This window comes from Stereum hirsutum, assembly GCF_000264905.1.
Source record: "Stereum hirsutum FP-91666 SS1 unplaced genomic scaffold STEHIscaffold_1, whole genome shotgun sequence".
In the NCBI taxonomy this organism is placed as follows: Eukaryota; Fungi; Basidiomycota; class Agaricomycetes; order Russulales; family Stereaceae; genus Stereum; species Stereum hirsutum.
In genome coordinates this window covers 2,980,256-2,997,665 of record NW_006763131.1, presented here as the reverse complement: position 1 = coordinate 2,997,665, position 17,410 = coordinate 2,980,256, and the positions used below count along the sequence as shown (strand labels likewise).

Here is a 17,410-nt window from a genome sequence, read left to right as displayed (position 1 = left end):
CACACCGACTTTGTTTGCGCACGCCGAGGTCGCTGACGGACAGGAAGAAGACGACGACTGGGAACCACAACAATCTCTCTCACGCCCCATGCCTTTCTCTACACAGTCCGCCTCCTCAGTCCCTTCCCGTGCCAAACTTCGCCAGAAAGCGTCCTATTCTCCCGGCACTAACTCCTCTAACATCCCTGTTCAGCAATCTTCTTCTACCGCAGTCCCTCAGTATAGCGCCAACCACCACGACATCTACTCTCAGTTCCTCCGAAGATACAGGACCGAGCCAGAAGATGATCCCCGAAGTGATCCGGACAGTCACTATTTCCAGAGAGGTCTTGGGCAACTGGTCGATACAGGGGAGAGCGATGACGAGGAGCTAGGCCGCGTGTCCCTCGTCGGCAATACCGAATCGCACGACAGGTTGTCTCTCGTTCTCGACGCCGAGCCCATAGAGCCAGAAACTCTCGAGGACAGGGAACGGCTAGAGTGGCAGAGTATGCTTGCTTCAGTCCTCGATGGCGACGTTCTAAAGTCGGAGAAGACTCGAATAGCTACCGCTCTCGCCTCCTCCGGAGAAGGGCAGGACAATACTGGAGTCAACATCTGGCTCGGGATTCGCGCGAAAATGACGGGTTCGTCGGAGGAGGAAGAGAGGAAGAAGATCGACGATAGGAGGTTGCGCACCGTCGACCATGTTATCAATGAAGTATTGAGCTTTCGGGCGGTTGATGTCGACAAGGCCGTCGACCCAGGTTTGGCAGCTCTCGAGCAGGTCAACGAAGTTATTCGTCACCTCGACATTGTGCAGTCACTCTATCCGAGCCTGAAAGCACTCCAGATAGACAAACCACTCGTCGGCGAGGAAGATTTTCAGCTGTACCGCGACAGTATCATCACATGGTCCACCGTCTTCACGTCTCTCCGTTACCAGATCAATATTCTTCGCAAATGGACTGGTAGCGAGACACTCGACGTCAGTGCCCCTGGCACCAGCAACGACCAAGTAATTCGACCTCGAGATCCTCTCAAACCTCATGGAGAGGGAGGTGCTCTCGCTGATGAGACTACTTTCCTCGAACGCGTGCTTAAAGAGGAGTCTATCCAGATGACGTTTGCGAAGGGCTTCATGACCACCGTCCACGCCCTCATTGGCACTGCCCGTGACGCACAGGTTAACCTTGCCCCCATGTTCCGAAAGCTAAACCTCCCCACTTTCGAGCGCGAGCTCGTCCCCCTCATATCCTTCCCAACTCAACTCGCCCAAGCTAGCCTCCGCGTTCGCCTTGATTACGCTCTCAAACTGAAAGATCCAGAAGTCCTTATTATTGACCAAATGACGGATGATCTGAAACTCAACATCGGAATCGCCTGCACTCTCAAGCGTCAATACGAAGCGTTCCTGTCTCCGGATCCAGGAGGCAACTGGAATCTTCCTCACTGTATCAGCGCGGACTACGACTTTATTGTCCTCGAAGCTCTGGCCTTCCTGTTCAAACTCATCCACTGGAAGCTGAAGAGTGGAGCGAAGGATATCTACTTCAAAGAGACGGATGTCATCGAAGCCCAGTGGGCCACATTTAACGATGTCGCGCTGACAGCGGGAGGCGGCGCTTCGATGGTGGCGGAGCAACTCTGGTATGTGCGATATGGACTCTGAATTTTGTTTCGCTGTATGACATTGTCTACATCTCGTAGTGCTCTCACCAACAAGCTCATGGTTCGCGTCACGAACTTCTTCGAGACTCAAGTCCGCGTACCAACTCTGAATAAAGGCGAACGACGAAGACAGGAGCAGTTGAATAGTCAAGGTGTCCGCACGCAAATGAACGGAGACCAAATGGTAAATTGGTACAGCAAAATCCTAGATAGCGTGCGTCTACGCTACCGAAAGCTGCAACGCTTTGTTCGGTACGAGATATTAACATACACTTCAAGTTTTGCGCTTCCAGGCTCATCAATCGCTCCGTTCTCTCCCTGACATAGGACGATCAACCAGAGATTCAGCAATTCCGCGGAATATACCCTCGATGGTGTCTCCATGGAGCTCTTCATCGCAGCCCTTGTCGAGACCGACCACTTCCTTATCTACACTCAGACGTACGAGGAAGAGGGCACGTACATCATCGCATCGCCACCCTTGCGTGAGCATCCCGACTATATCCGTCGCATACTCGTCGAAGCATTCCACGTCACCGAGGTGCTCGAAGATGACGGCCGCAAAGTGGTTGAAACTTACGATCTCAATGCCGAATATCCCGACGAGGCTGGCTATCTCCTCGTGCTCTCACCGCGCGAGCGCTTCCTATGGAATGGCCTCGTCTTCATGCTCGAGATGCCGAAGATCGACCTCGAGCTGAGGGATAATCGAGTTCGACTGATCGCTGACGGAGCATATCATAGGCTTCATCTGGCGAAACAACAGTTTGCGGAGGCCTTCATGCCGTACGACGAGGAAGATCTAGACATCGAGATGGACATCAAGCCGCTGACTTGCATCGCAGACCAACAAGCCCACCTTCCCAGTGTCAATCGCGAATTGCGCAAGATCGGTCGCGCCACGAACCGACTCGCCGAATCCATCGTCGATTCCGTCCACTATGTCCGCACGTCGCTGCGGGACTCACCCAAGCGACAAGACCTGCTCGAAAATTGGTACCTCTTCTCGTCAGAGCACGGTCTACACGTTCAGAAATACATGGACCGGTCCACGCTGCTCAGGTTCAATCGACTGCTGATCAAGCTCGCGATCTCATGGGTTTCCTTCATCTGCGACGATTGCGACCCGAACGACAGGAAGACGTTCAGGTGGGCGGTCAACGCGCTCGAGTTCGCCCTCCACCGTACCCGGCGAAACAACATCCTTCAGCTCCCAGACGATCAATTCGAGATGTTGCGTCAGAAGGTCGCCAGTTGTATGACACTCCTCATCAGCCACTTCGACATCTTAGGCGCACGGTCGATATCCGAAGCGAAACGGGAGAAGGAACAGCGACAGGGCGAATTGGCTCGTAAAGCGCCCGCTCTGGAGACGTTCAGCGCGGACGACGAGTTGACCGGGACAGTGTTGGACCACTCGGAAGAGACCGCGGTCTCGACAGGCTACCTCGATCCGACGGTTAGACATTACTGGGAGAAGACAACGAGGGCGTTGGCGGAGTTGGAGAACGAGAGGGCGTGCGTGACGTCCGAGCAGAGGATGTCCGGCCGGGTGCTCGATAACGAGAAGTTGGAGGATCGGTCGCTGGTGTTCTTGGCTTCGTTCAGCTCGAATATCTCCATCCGCTGGCAGCAGGGCAAGTTCATCGGCGCTGGCGCGTTCGGGTCCGTCTACCAAGCCGTGAACCTGGATTCGGGAACGCTCATGGCGGTGAAGGAGATCAGGTTCCAGGAGATGTCCGGTTTGCCGAGTTTGTATTTGCAGATCAAGGACGAGCTGGCGGTCATGGAGATGCTGCATCATCCGAATGTGGTGGAGTATTATGGGATCGAGGTACACCGCGATAAGGTATACATCTTTGAGGAGTACTGTAAGGGTGGGAGCTTGGCGGCGTTGCTTGAGCATGGACGGATCGAGGACGAGCGGATCATACAGGTGTACACGATGCAGCTGCTCGAGGGTCTAGGATATTTGCACTCCAGAGGTATCATTCACAGAGACATCAAGCCAGACAGTACGCCTCTTTTGCTCTTCAACTTCTTCATTGGTTGTGTGACCATGATCTCTCGTAGACATCCTTCTCGACCACCTCGGCGTCATCAAGTACGTTGATTTCGGTGCTGCCAAGATCCTAGCGAAGAACCAGCGCTCCGTCGTCCAACGTTCCCGACGCCCGGCCGGTCCCGATGGCGGACTCGGTGGCGGACTGGGCATGAACAACAGTCTGACTGGGACACCGATGTACATGTCCCCGGAAGTCATCAAGAACGACATGCGGGGTCGTCATGGAGCGATGGATATCTGGTCGCTCGGCTGTGTCGTTCTGGAGTTCGCTACCGGGAAGAAACCGTGGAGTAATCTGGATAACGAATGGTATGCAGACCGTCTTTGTCTGTGGTACATGTTCCCCGAAATCTGACCTTCTTATTCTACTACGCAGGGCCATCATGTTCCACATCGGTGTCGCCACACAACATCCACCACTGCCAGAACCTGATCAGCTGAGCGCACTCGGCATCGACTTCATCCGTCAATGTCTGACCGTCGACCCGATGCAACGTCCTTCCGCAACAGAGCTGATGTATCACCCCTGGATGCTCGAGTTTAAGGCCGCTCTGGAGGACTACGAAGAAGACGAGCTGGCGACGAGTCCGCCGACGGAGATGCCACCGGACGAGGAGTTCGAGACGGCCACAGTGGCGAGACAGGCGGCGATCATCCAGGAGAAGGAGGTCGAGGCGATCGCGGAGCTGTCGCCGAATATTTCGCCGATGCATACGCCGCAGTCGGCGGCGACGACGGAGGGGCCGTCACCGCCTAGTTCGAGCGAGATGCAGCTTCCTCCTTAAGGTTTTTTCTGACTGTGGGCCCGTTTTTGAGGACTTTGTGTTTGTTCGTTTTGCTTTGGACTATCTTACCCTATCTGACCCCACCACTCACCACTCACCCCCTCCCCCTTATCCCCCCTCCCTATCGCTGTCTACTGTTCTTGTATGCCCAATTGTGTAGCTTAGCCCCATCTCTGCTCTTCCATCTGTCCATCTACCCGCCTTACCCCGCCATGTACTCTTCTTCTTTCTTCCTTCCACCTCTCTTCTCGAATACACTTCTTTCTTTCTTTCTCGAATACAAACATTTCTTGCAATACATACATATCATTATTCTGGCCGCCATCCATACACGGATTGACCTGACCTGTGCGTGTGCTCGTCCGCTCACTTTTAGTTACCTACCACATACATACGTATCTTTTTGATCATTTCACGTATGACGGAACCACTCACGATTCACGCAATATAGAGGAGATCTTATGCCGCGCTCTGATACAATGTCAAGGCTCCCCGGAAAGTCCCAAGCGAGTACAATAAAGTAAACCATACAGTAATTTATGTTTATGGTGCTAGTAAGTACAACAAAACGAAATGGCAAAAGACACAAACACAAGTCCATCAATACTACTTAGTCGTACATGTCCCCTTCGTCGTTATCGTCCGCGCGAGATCCTTTCCGCCCGCCTCCGTATGAGTCGGCGCTACTGAAGCCGGAGACCATCCGACCGACGATATCTTCCAGGATGTCTGGGGGAAGATCATATTCGGACGTGCGTACGGCGATAGCGTAGGCCGCTATGAGAGGTTAGATTGATGGTGGTCAGGTGAGGCCACAAATTGATTAATTATCTCAGTATCGAAAAAAAAAGACATGCCTTGCTCGATCTTTTGCAGTGATTGTGAGGTAACCCGTTGTTTTTTCGAGAGGTCCCGAACGTAGGGCGTGAAACCCTCGAAGTCTACGAACGGGCATTGATGGCATCAGCGCTTGGCAGATCCGGTCAAAGAATTGGAAGAGTCAATATATGTACCTGCTTTGCATCCCCGAACGAAAGAACTGATGTTCGCTGCTTTTGTGGTGCCGCCGCGCTTGGAGATGGCGGAGATGGCGTAGCGCATGAGTTCGCCTGTGAGGTCTGACAGGCCGAGGAGGTAGTCCGAGACCGGGAGCGGAAAATACTGGGCCACATAATTTAATTTAATTCAACAAGACAGAATTTAGTTAGTTGATGGAGGTGCCTGGCTCTGCACTCACGAGACCATCTTCGTCCGAGAGGGTCTGTTGGACGTCATCAAAGGTGATGAGTGTCCCCCGATCGAGATAATGCGCAAAGCTGAGCGCTTCGATGTATTCCTGCAGGCCCGGGGAGACCTGGTGCTGATAGCGCCAGAAACGGTCGCCGTGCAGTTCTGGCTTCATGGCCTTGAACATGAGCCGGATGTCCTTGAGCTTTTTGTGGCCCTCCTGTGTGGCGCGGGAGGCGGCGTCCTTATCTTGCACGGAGGGGTCGGTCATTATGCGATGGAGGAGGAATATGACCTTTTTGGACGCGTTGGTGACATCGCGGCTGGCCTATGGAAATGGATAAGGAGGCGAGAAGGGTTAGACTCGAACGCGGTGATGAACAGGTGTAAATAGAGTGGAGGGACCTTTATAAGGCGCTCTCTGCGATCATTATGGTCGTCGAGCTCCTGTCGAAAGGAGTCAAACACGGTGAGCACGTCGGAGACCTGAGCGCCACCTGGAGGTACTGAGGATGCCATCGGGCACGGTAGAGTACACGAGCGTCGAGATCACCGCGTCGGAGGATGAGTGGAACACGGGCGGGCCGCATGGAGCGGAGCCCGGGACGGGCGTGGCGGGAGCTATTCGTGCGCTCCGAGTCGTTCGTTATTCCCCGCACGTCGAACGAGCACAAATGTCATTCAGTCCAAAACCCGGTTGTCCTTTGTGCGGGGTCGTCTCCGCCGCCCGTGACTCGCCCTCCCATAACATCCTCCATCGGGATGACAACTTCACCGCGTACCACGAAACCGCGAACCCTGTCTCTTCCAAGGGCCATATCATCATCGCCTTCAAGTCCGCAGTACCCCTCCTTTTCTATTTCTGTTCGTCTTCTAACGTACTTCCTTCTGTAACAGCCTCCATGTCCCCTCCATTTACATGCTCGTCCGTACAACCCGTTCTTCTTTTTATTTATATGCCAGCAGTTTCACTTACACAATAAATCCGCAGTCCTCGAGCGATCTGCCCCTCCTCGTCCAAGTCCGGGATCTCGCAACACGCCTCCTCACCGACCTCGCCGGCAGACCGTCCACCGATGTCCCAGCCTCACCCATCTCACCCTCACCTCGAGCGTCCACCTTCATGGCAGCGACACCTACGACGGATACCCCCAACTTCCGCATTGGGTTCATCACACCGCCTTGGAAGGACAGCAAGATCCCAGTGACGGACCATCTCCACGCACACGCTTACGTCCTGCCCGCGGATAAACTCGGTTGGTGGCGAGGTGTAGCTTATGGCGGTCTGGCATGGTACGCCATTGAGGACCTCATCGCAGAGATTCGGTATGTGCTCTTTCGCATACTCCGACCCACTCGGGCTAAACCACCCGCCTCCGCCTCCTTGCCACATCGGCTGTACCGGACACAGAGAAGAGACGACGAACAACCGTGTCAAGTCAGGGTATGGCAATCGTTCGAACGCACCTATCGATACCGTCGCCGACGCCGGCTCGAGGATGGGCCACGCAGACGGAACAGAGACGACGGAACCCTCACTCGCCATTCCCGATATCGAAGCCGGTTCCCGTCCACCTTCACGGTCCTTCGCTTCGTCCTCCTCTCCGTCCTCTTCACGTCCGTCGTCATCTAGACAATTAACCGTCGACACCGCCGCCGCCGCTCCTGCATCGTCTTCGAACAATCTCGAGCCGGCGTTCAATATACGGACCATCCCTGTTTAAATCCACGATCACGCCATACCCAATCCCCCGCATGACATAACGCACATAACGCAAACAATCCCTGTCATCCTTTCACATCGTGTTTGTTGATTTATTTCATCTTTTTCCGTCTTTGCTTTCTTTCTCTTGGACTCATGATGCGGCTAATCGGATTTTATATTACAACCCCTCCCCCTCCCTCTTCTCTCTAATAACGCTTGTACTCTTCCAAACATCGGACTCCGTTCGTCTTCGTCTGGGACTTCTTGTCGGGTTTCTTCTTCTCCTTCTTCTCTCAATTCCTTTGTTTGAAATTATATACTTGTGCATTATCGTGTCCAACCCTCTGGGTTGGATCTCGTGGTGTATGTAAGCTCCCTTCATTGTTCTAGTTTGCAACTTTGGTTGACACGATCAGAATCGCATCCGCTGTCTGTATACACGTCTTCACACTCGTAACAAGACTTAAATACAGATGATAGTTCTTTCTTGTCTCCTCTTGCGCTCTTCCCAAGCATAATGATCGAACGAACAACGGTCATATATATACAAGACGAGATGCGATCCGGTAGTAAATATACAGTTGTTAGGTTATGTACATACACGCATTAGTGGCGAAACTTTGTCGTGGAGAGGTTAGTTGATACAATAAAAGTAGTCCGATCTACGTTTGTTCCCTTCCCTCTTCCCTTCGGTCTGTGTCGCGTGCTCCGCATCCACCCGCCCCCTCTTCTCGGTCGGTCATGATAAAGTTGTTACAGTACAGATAGATTGTATCGGAAAGGCCAAGAATATTCAGTCTGCCGTCCTCGCGGTCATCTCACAATTTCAAGCATCTATTCCATTTCGCAAAGAATGATGATCAGACCTCAACTCTAAAGGAAGGGAGGAGGAAGAGGGGAGGAGGAGAACGCACAATACGAAGAACCAGTCAAGAGCGTCGACAGCGCCGTGAGCTGCTCCTCCGAGAACCGCTTCGAGTCCTCGTGCCACGTATCCTGATGCGTCTTCTTGAAATCGCTCGCGCACTTCCGCACCGTCGTCGAGATCGGGATCTGAGCCACACGATAAACACCACACACATCAGTAAAGAGACGAAACCCGACTCAAGAGTAAGAAATATCAAAAAGACTGACCGGATCGTAGGTATGCTCCGCCAAGACGTTCGTCAGCAGCTCGGGCATCCACCTCTCGACGGTATAGGGGTAACTGTCGACCAACGCCACGATGCCGAGGATGGCGGCGTGGCGTTGACGGATGGCGGAGGCGTAGATGGGCGATTGACGGTTGGTCGGGAGGTGGGAGCGTTTGAGGAGGCGGAGGAAACGTTCCTGTGGAGGCGGACAGAGAGATGAGAGTGTCAGAATTGGGAGTTGGGAATTGAAAGTTGGGAGATAGGAAGGACTGGGATGTGTACCTTGAGCGTTAATTGACTTCGCCGTGGGGAGAGACGGAGAACACCTGAGAGCGTGCTGTATAGCCCGATGTTGTGAATGAACAGCAGATTCAAGGTAAATTTGAGATGAGGAGAACTACATACGTCGCGGCCATTTCTCGTACTTCGACATGCTCGTCGTCCAAACACTTGCACAACACCTGTCATCGAAAACAGCCAATCATCGGTCATCACAAATTTTCGAAGCCACGCAATACATATACATACCTCCATAATCTCCGTAATCTGGGCGTCACTCAGTAGAGGGACCTGCCTGAAATAAAATACTGTTTTTTTTGCAGGCCACGGTGTCAGAGACTCGATCTAACGCTGAGAATACACTCTAAACAGACCTTGGATGAGGGGGAGGGCCTGCAGCCGTACTCTCCACGACTGATAGAGCAGCCATCAGCAGAACGCTCCAGAAAATATGACGATACGGGGACGTACGGGTGAGTTTTGGATGGCACTGAAGATGGCCTTGAGGATGGGTCCAATGAGTGGTCTGGGTGGCGTCACGCCACACATCCGAACAAGGAGCGTCCTTGCCCGATTGACGAGCTCGTTGTTGTCATTCACTAGATCAGAACTCGGTAAGAAGATGGAGAGCAAAGAAAAAGAATCCTGGGGACGAACCTTCGGTGAAGCGGAAAAGTTCGGGCTAAGATAGGATGCGAAGTCGGTCTCAGCGAGCAAAGTAACAAGGTCTAGGCAGCTCACCATCAGAGGTAGAACATAGTCAAAAACGGAAATAGCGCTCGTATCATGCACAGTCTGGAACAACCACCGACAGACCGTCGTGCCAACCCTACCAGAGGTTGAGTAAGTGAGGGCGTTCGTCTGACCCGTGAACGAAGAGATGGTGCGAACCTGTCATAAGTTGACTGGAAAGCCCGAGAACCAGGTAAACGCTCCGCACGCCACTCGGGGAACTTCTTGACGAGCTCGGCGACCCGGGCTTCGTGGAACACGCCGCGCATACCCATAAGGTCGACGTCGATGGATGTGGTGCGGCATTCTTGCACAAACACCTCAGCGGTCGGGAGGGACACTACAGGCCGTTGCTATGCATATCACTCGAGTCAGTAAGCCGTCACCTGGTACATGGAGTTTGAAGCACCACAGACCTTGATTTTATCTGCAAACGCCAACAGCTCGCTGATATGTGACCGGACCTCATCGTGCTCGCTACTCATCTCAGGCCAGACGCGCTCAATGGCAGCATCGGTCCAAGCCGTGAATTTCCAACCTTCTTCCTCGTATAGCGCGCGAAGGAAGCTCAGTGCCTTCACAGCGTTGAGAGAAGACTCTCCGTTGTAATCGGTTGAATTAAACTCCGCAATGAGGTGATCGACCAGCACTTGATACCTTCGTGGATCCCGGTTGTAGAACATGTACTGCCGCGACGATGTTAAGTATATCGGCCGTTGGGATATTTTAATGTGCGCTTACCTCGAGGAAGGACGTCCAGACCGGAAGAGTATCCGTCTTGATCTTAGTCTTGAACGTTTTCACGAGGAGAGGCATAGCCCATGCCCACAATTCCTTCTGACTCTCCATCGGCCAGTGTTTAGCGCCTGAGAGAAATTATGACCATCAGAGACGGTGGAACCCTAAGAGAACAGGAAGGACCATACCACACAGAAGGCCAGCCATCAACTCTGCGGCTCCACGCTGCTTATTCTGGTCCGACTTCTCCAACAGCTCTTCGACGAGGTCCTGCAGAGGCTTAAACGACTCATCCTCCAAGATTTGCACTACATTGTGGGGCACGATGGGCTGAGTCAGTTTTAGAAAGAATGTCTCAGTATACGGGACCACGCACCTATCGACTTCACCGCCGACATGTTGTCAGACGAAACGGCATCTGCGTTAGTTTCGGCGGCATAATGAGTGGAGAGACTTTTCCAGAATTTGGCGTCCTGTGCGGCTTCACGTATCGCCTCGATAGCGCTCGCGCTCGCACTCTCCCAGGGCTTGAGTACCGCTCCCGAGCCAGGCGGCGGAGAATAACCACTGATGATATTGCTCCAGGCCACCCAACCACTGTTCGCTCGCTCCTTGTAGAGTCTGTACAAGAAGGGCATGACGTCAAGATCAAGGTCCGCGGACGCAAGCGCGACCCAGACGTTGCTTACGGTTCACGGAAGAATGTCTGGACCTTCTCCGGGTGCTTAAAAGCATCCAGGAACTTGTCGGTGAAGTTCACCTCGGGTGTGTTCAACGGGATCTTGCGTTTCATGGGGTTGTTGTTCTTTTCCAGCATGATATCGAGTGGAGCTTTGGCGTATGTTCGGAGCTTGATGTACCGTGTACTCTTCATGATGGCTCTCTGGGAGTACTAGGAGATTGAATAGGGGTCAGAGTTAAACGAAAATGCGGTCAGTTAGATGAACAGACATAGCGCTATAATAGTTCGATAGGTCAGCATAATATGATCACGAAGCAGGAACACGGAGACAAACTAATGACGGATGATCATCGTGGGCCTTCTCCAAGAAATAAGCAAGGTGCTCCTTTGTGGTTGGTGTGTCCCTCCTGATAAGAGTTCGCAGACACCTAAGCGCAAAGATTGCATAACGCCAATGGGTCGACTTCGATCTTGCAATGTCCAGCACGAAAGACGTCTGCCGAGAGATTGAGATTAGGATGGTGAAGCCTGAATTGACGATTGAAGTACACACCGTAGCGTTAGCACCGTTGCTTTGGAGGTTATTCCGCCGGGCACGCTGTTCTGCGCATCGGGCGACTACCGCTTGGTCCTCCTGTCCGAATGGCAAGGACGCCTTGAAGCGCTCTATAGCTTTGTCTAGCAGTGGTGCTTCGATACCGTATACCAGGAAACATGGCTCGACGAAGCTGTTGAGGGCTGTGGCCATACGAATGGTTTGATTTTTGTATGACACAACAAGGAAAGTGTGGCGCACCATTCTCTGTGACGGAGGCTACACAATTTTGAATACTAGGCTGATTAATACTTGTTTAGTGGTGTTACGTTCGTAAAATAGGCCACATAGTCAAACCTTCTCGTTGGCCTGGCACCTAAATATGTGCTTGAGAAGCTCTTCGGTCATGGTCGGTTCTATTCACTCTTCAGTTAGCCATCACTACCTTAGGGCGAGCGTGACAGGCAGACATACCGGCCATAGCATATTTCACTGGGACAATGGTGTTAAGTAAAGTCTTCGATGCGGTCATCGAGACACTACAGCTCACCGAAGGCACCCATGTTTAGAGTCCAGAGTGCGCCCTTCATCCGGTCGTCGTCCGTGCCGGGAGCGAGAGCCTCGTATATCCGAGGTATACAGAGTCGTCGGACGCCATCATAACTCTACCGTCTGATTGAGCATATACAACATCGAATTGTCCAACTGTCAGAGCTCACCGAAGATAGAGAATCCAGAAGTGACTGGCTGGAACTGTAAAAGGCTCGTCACATTACAGCTTCTCCGAAATCAATGACATTGTACGTACTCCCTGACTGAGAATACGACAGTCAGCGTTGATGAAGAGTCGAAAGAATGAAGACCCGCATACCTGTCGCATATTGCCACATTGACCATTCAGCGACGTCGTCGATCAAAGAGTCTTCCAGTGGCCCGCGTGGCCTCTCAATCGAATTCCATCGTAGTCGAGCAGCATGGTATAGTCTGAAGACACCGAGACTTTAGTACACTTGACGGGAAAAAAAAAGGGCAACGACCGTCAGATACTTACCGTGCCCTCCGAACGAAGACGGCTCTGGGCCAAGCCTTCTGCCTCGAATGTTGACGTGCGTAATTTAGCTCGGTCCCATACCTATCAAGCTGCAGGTAGTAGCTAGGAAAGTGTGAACGAAATTAGATCAATCAGAGTCGATAACCTCGAAGTTATTGTTCAGTACCTGTCTTTGCTATCCCCATACTCTAGCATAAACGTCCTGATGGACTCGATCTACGCCCCCAAACGACCATGAAGTCAGTGACTACCCAGATGACCTAGTAATTTTCACCGGGGGAAGTACAAACCAGGAGATCAACAGCATCCACGGTGTTCTCTTCCCCTTGCTGCCTCAGCGAGGTGGATGCATCATGCAGGAACCTGCCAAACCGCTTTTTGATCGCCGTGTAATACTTCGCTCGTGGGTCCGCCGGATCCGAGATCGCGAATCCCGCGTTCAAAGGCGTGATCGAGGCTATCATTTCTGGGATCTCATTCCTGCCAAATCAAAGCGTTAGTGATCTTTCAGTCAGTAGGGAAAGGAGAAAAATGTAAGAGTAAACTAGAAACACACAAGATGTCCGTAGTGTTGACTGCGTGCTGATTATCTTCCTTCGAGATCGTCTCCTTGACCAAGGTGGGTGTGCCTGCGAAGGCATTACGAACGAAGCTCAGATACCTGCAAACATTGTCAACAAAATGATGTCTTAACAGAGGAGATGGAAATAACTAACCGGCAGAAGTCACTGCGCCATATGCTATCTCGAGCAACGCCTATAAAGACCCGTCAGTATCTCTGACGGTTAAAATTCAGAGGCAGCGCCACAGAAAGCTTGCCTGGCTTGAGCAACCCCTCCAGCCTGTCCATCAACGGCTCGACAAGATCTCTGAATATCTGCAGACCAAAGTCTATCTCTTCCCGTGTAGGTACATGCCATGAGACTTCGACTTCCTCTGCCTTATACAGTTTGCCCCAATGCTGGTGATGATTGACTCGGAACTCTAACAATCACACATGAAACGATCAGAAGCTTGGATGAAAGCGGCAGATATCTGTTTTGGTACCTTCGCTGTTCCACTCCTTCGGGTTCACGAATTTGTCCTCCAACGGGTAGGTGTGCGTGAGGGTCAAGAGTAGACTCGACAGCAGCTTGCCGCTCCAAGAGAATCCACGTTTCGAGAACGTATGATCCCGGAGGCGTCGCAGAAGAGGGACGACATCGTCCTTGTACTTGAGAACCTGTCGACAATGACTCAGTTATTGCAGTCAGCCACGTATGATATAAAGAACGCACAGCTTTGCCATCGCTAAGATTGGAGAAAGTAAGCATAGAGAACACATGTAGAAACGCAAGACACACACTCACTTGAACATCGCACCACGAAGAATTGCCAAATCTAATCAAGGTCCTCTCAGTCAGCGCCACACAACATCCATTTTACATGCGACCAGAAAAGCGTACTCCAATGGAACGTCGCATCCGCCGGCAACGACGTCGACAGACTCGAAGTCGTCCTCACAGCGCTCGCCCCGTTATCCAGCTCGACATAGATATTCCTCACACAAAACGGCATGAACCTGGCCAAGGTCTTCGTCGGATTCGCGTTCGCCACACATTCGACAAGCTGATGCACGGCGCGGACTGCGTTCGGCCGCACGTTCGTGCTGGCGTACTCGAAGATCATGTTGAGGACGAGGTCGAAGAGCGGTTCGGAGAGATGGATGCAAATCTGGCTGCAGGCGTTCGTCACCGCATCGACCAGTTGCACTGGGTGCATGAAATGTCGTTGTAGTATCAGTACTGAACGTGACCGGATATGAGAGAAAAGGAGCTGTAACAGACCTTCTGTGGCACCACCCGCCTCTTCAGGCAGATTATCAAAGAGAAGAATGACCCTCCTGATGAAGCTAGCGATCCACTCCGGGAAGCCGCCGGTAGACTCGCGAAGGAGAGCATCTTCCTCCTCCTTGCTGAAGTGTGGCGCTCCATTGACCTCTGTCCCATTCGCTGCCCGCGCTTCCCACGAGATAGTTGGAGGTCCGTTGCTGTAGCCGTTGCCGTCAGGCAAGCCCTCCGACAATGCCGACAACGGAGACCTTGAATCTATGTCGGCAGACAGGGTATGGGCTGGGGATGTCAGGTCGCCGAACTTGATGTATTGCGAGATTTCGATGAGAAAGGTTGTAGTACAGAGCTTTGCGGAGGGGAGAATAAGCAGAGGATTCAAGGACTCTCATGAACGGGGCTCACAGTCTTCGACGGGTCGTTCTAGGAGAACATATTAGCATCTTCAAACCTGCCAGAAAGAGAGTGCACTCACGAGATCAATCCCAGGAATTAAAAGCTGTAGAATCGGAACAAGGTGCTTTGCACCCGGGGAGTAGACCTGCCTCGACACGATCGCAGGCGCGATCGCTCCCAAAGCCTTGATCACCGCAATGGTGCGTTGAGTCTACAATAGTATGACCCAGGGCGATCAGAAATCATCCTCCACAATAGCTCTTCAAACTGCAATGGAACCGACCTCGACGAGAGCTTCCAACGAGGGCACAGCTCTCTCCAAGATTGGGTAAAGGATCATTTCGGGCTCCATGAGGCTCATCCACTTCAGGCAGCTCGAGATGTTGCTGACAGTCGTGGAGTCTTCGGAGAACATTGCCAGGAGAGCGACAGTCCGGAAGCTCTTGACGAGCTCTCGCTTCATGTCGCGTGTCAGTCGCCGATGCTACATGAATCCGTTCATTTAGCGGTGAAATTTGGGGTGGAAGAGTAACTGATATCGGACTTTGGGCGTTTTGCAGTCTGGTCTCTGTTCATCGTGCCAACCTTTAAGAATTGATTCAGAGTTAGCGCGATAGCATGAAGGGAGGCCAAGGAAGAAATTGTACTCACGTTTGTTGAACTCATATGCCACATATTTGATGAAGGCACTAAGCTATACAGTATAACCATTTCCATCAGCAGAAGTTCACTCCACCCATGACATCGGATCTGGTGGGACAAACACGAAAACGCCACTTACGTCTGAGGTCCACGCACCCGAATTCGACGGATGGAAGAAGCTCTCCGTGGACGCAATCAGCTTCACCAACGAATCCAATGCCTTCGAACCTCCGACATAGCTATGGCTGCTCAACAACGGTGCCATTTTATGTAAATGCGCCGTCAAATAATCCCCCACAGACCCACTGCCCACCGCTCGTGGCGTCATGACGCCCGGTGTAGTCATTCCTGGCGTGTTGAACCCAGAGCCCATGGGAGTACCCATTGGTGTCGGGGCATTGGATGGAGCAACGGGTCGTCCGTCTGGAGCCATTGAGTGGACGATGATCCTGGCCAAAGAGACTAGCAATATGCGATGGTCAGCCGAATCTGTGGGCAAGGGCCAAATGTGCGAGAGGGCCTTACTAATGCGCCATGTTGGCTTGGGCAGACGACCGATTTCGAATGCTGCTTGACTGTCCGCGGATGGTCCAGTTGTCAAGGATCCCGAGTCCGCCAGAGGAATCTCTGAAGAGGGCGTCAGCACCGTGATGTGGCCTCCAGGCAAGTAGGAAGGCTTACCCATCGAAGCCAAGCACTTGCACATGATAAAGTGCCAGTCGTACTCAGAAAATATACCCACGTCCTTGAATAATCCTGTCCAAAGGCTGCCGTTCTTCATATCGTCCTTGGCCCACTGGGGCCTTCCTTCGCCCTCGGAAAGGGCATCGTCAGGAATCTCAGTAATCTTGGCAGGATCGCTGACGGAAGGGTCTTGATGCATCTCCGCCAGTCGAGCGAGGAATTGGAGCATGCGTTCGTCGAAGATGTAGGAGTTCACGGACTCCCAGAGACGGAACAACATGGGGAGGTAAGATTGAGGGTGAGATTGAGGGAGAAAAGTTAACATATAATATTGCGTGACGAGTAGACTCTGTATGATGGTTCGAAACAAGTCAAGCAGTTAGTGAGGATGTTCATTCAGATATTTGGAGAGAGGTGTGACTTGCATTCAAGACGGTTCCATTAATCTGTGGCACGAATGTGGCGAGCATCTCGTCGATAGCTGCCGGGTGGTAGAAACGGCGCATTATGCTTATGACGTAGCCCATATAATAAGAAGTTTGGCTGCATTCGTATCACCACAAATGAGCACAAGACTATGGAGTAGGATGGACCTAGGACAACTCGCCTGACTTCGAACTGACGCCTGGTAAGAAACAGGTCCTGGGACAGGCGATCGTAAAGGGGCTTCCAAGGGAGTCGTATATCCTCAACTGAGATCTTATTCTTTGACCTCGTCAAGCCATCCAATGCATCCGCACAAGTGGCGACTATGTGCAGAGGCATGCCTGGGGTGATGCAAATATTGTAGTACAGCATAACAAACCGTATCCGCTTATCTTTCGGGATAGGGTACTTGAGGTAGCACCAGCTAAAACAGAACAAAAAACGATCATCTCAGTTATAAGGGATATTCATAAGAGAGAGACATGGAAATCCCGAATGAATGTGGTGCCTACTAGGTGAGCATGCTGTCCCACTGCAAGAATCCGGGGTCATAGTCCTTGGCTTCCACGCACTGGACAATGCGTTTGGAGATGAAATCGAGCATATCCTGCATCCTCGAGTTTGACTCGATGGAATAGGGCAAGGCCCTTGCATACGCTTTAAGCTTTTGAACATAGCGGTCAGTCGCGTGCTCGATATCTTCTGGGATAGGGGGTGGCTTTGGCGGAACCGGGTCGTGTATCGAGAGCTTTGCAAGGTCGGGGAGGGTCATTTCGTTGGTGATGGTGGTGAGACAGAGTAAAGGAGGCGAGGGGCGTTTATCAATTCGCTGGGTCGTGTATGCAGCAAGA

General features: G+C 52.2%; 4 protein-coding genes across 4 annotated transcripts; 2 read left to right on the top strand and 2 right to left on the bottom strand.

Annotated features, from left to right (window-relative positions):
- Positions 1 to 88: 88 nt before the first annotated feature.
- STEHIDRAFT_89904 (kinase) lies at positions 89 to 4,709 on the top strand (the record flags this gene model as incomplete). Its single annotated transcript, XM_007298267.1, has 5 exons — positions 89 to 1,629; positions 1,690 to 1,902; positions 1,978 to 3,665; positions 3,724 to 4,024; positions 4,092 to 4,709. 5 exons carry the CDS (start codon positions 89 to 91, stop codon positions 4,498 to 4,500), a joined length of 4,152 nt encoding a protein of 1,383 aa, XP_007298329.1. The 3' UTR covers positions 4,501 to 4,709.
- Positions 4,710 to 5,704: 995 nt separating this feature from the next.
- On the bottom strand, positions 5,705 to 6,246 carry STEHIDRAFT_127473 (Translin; the record flags this gene model as incomplete). The annotated part of the gene is made up of 2 exons (XM_007298958.1): positions 5,705 to 6,055; positions 6,133 to 6,246. The coding sequence occupies 2 exons, from the start codon at positions 6,244 to 6,246 to the stop codon at positions 5,705 to 5,707; spliced, it is 465 nt and encodes a 154-aa protein (XP_007299020.1).
- A 155-nt stretch (positions 6,247 to 6,401) lies between these two features.
- On the top strand, positions 6,402 to 7,630 carry STEHIDRAFT_89903 (uncharacterized protein; the record flags this gene model as incomplete). The annotated part of the gene is made up of 4 exons (XM_007298266.1): positions 6,402 to 6,562; positions 6,625 to 6,652; positions 6,719 to 7,053; positions 7,139 to 7,630. The coding sequence occupies 4 exons, from the start codon at positions 6,402 to 6,404 to the stop codon at positions 7,449 to 7,451; spliced, it is 837 nt and encodes a 278-aa protein (XP_007298328.1). The 3' UTR covers positions 7,452 to 7,630.
- A 365-nt stretch (positions 7,631 to 7,995) lies between these two features.
- On the bottom strand, positions 7,996 to 17,343 carry STEHIDRAFT_164923 (uncharacterized protein). Its single transcript, XM_007298957.1, has 48 exons — positions 17,072 to 17,343; positions 16,741 to 16,983; positions 16,559 to 16,676; positions 16,131 to 16,482; positions 15,975 to 16,076; positions 15,589 to 15,911; positions 15,459 to 15,501; positions 15,352 to 15,392; positions 15,091 to 15,291; positions 14,887 to 15,018; positions 14,817 to 14,834; positions 14,409 to 14,760; positions 14,028 to 14,333; positions 13,932 to 13,962; positions 13,860 to 13,872; positions 13,630 to 13,804; positions 13,402 to 13,566; positions 13,299 to 13,338; positions 13,139 to 13,243; positions 12,873 to 13,062; positions 12,749 to 12,798; positions 12,583 to 12,684; positions 12,403 to 12,515; positions 12,340 to 12,346; positions 12,251 to 12,284; positions 12,082 to 12,196; positions 12,006 to 12,023; positions 11,889 to 11,947; positions 11,793 to 11,832; positions 11,550 to 11,734; positions 11,331 to 11,492; positions 11,266 to 11,271; positions 11,004 to 11,206; positions 10,691 to 10,935; positions 10,503 to 10,622; positions 10,318 to 10,442; positions 9,993 to 10,262; positions 9,736 to 9,929; positions 9,586 to 9,673; positions 9,502 to 9,526; positions 9,316 to 9,443; positions 9,219 to 9,258; positions 9,094 to 9,152; positions 8,971 to 9,026; positions 8,848 to 8,902; positions 8,567 to 8,761; positions 8,347 to 8,485; positions 7,996 to 8,266 (listed from the first exon to the last, which is right to left on the bottom strand). Exons 1-48 carry the CDS (start codon positions 17,329 to 17,331, stop codon positions 8,259 to 8,261), a joined length of 6,051 nt encoding a protein of 2,016 aa, XP_007299019.1. The 5' UTR covers positions 17,332 to 17,343; the 3' UTR covers positions 7,996 to 8,258.
- Between the last annotated feature and the right edge of the window lie 67 nt (positions 17,344 to 17,410).

Bases quoted from the DNA above. Each gene is read 5' to 3' on its own strand.
- STEHIDRAFT_164923 (XM_007298957.1), bottom strand. From the start codon at position 17,331: ATGACCCTCCCCGACCTTGCAAAGCTCTCGATACACGACCCGGTTCCG. The intron at 13,063-13,138 runs GTGTGTTTCTAG...TTGATTTGGCAG, and splicing joins GTCAACACTACGGACATCTT to GAATGAGATCCCAGAAATGA. The intron at 10,623-10,690 runs GTGCGTGGTCCC...CCCACAATGTAG, and splicing joins GTCGGCGGTGAAGTCGATAG to TGCAAATCTTGGAGGATGAG.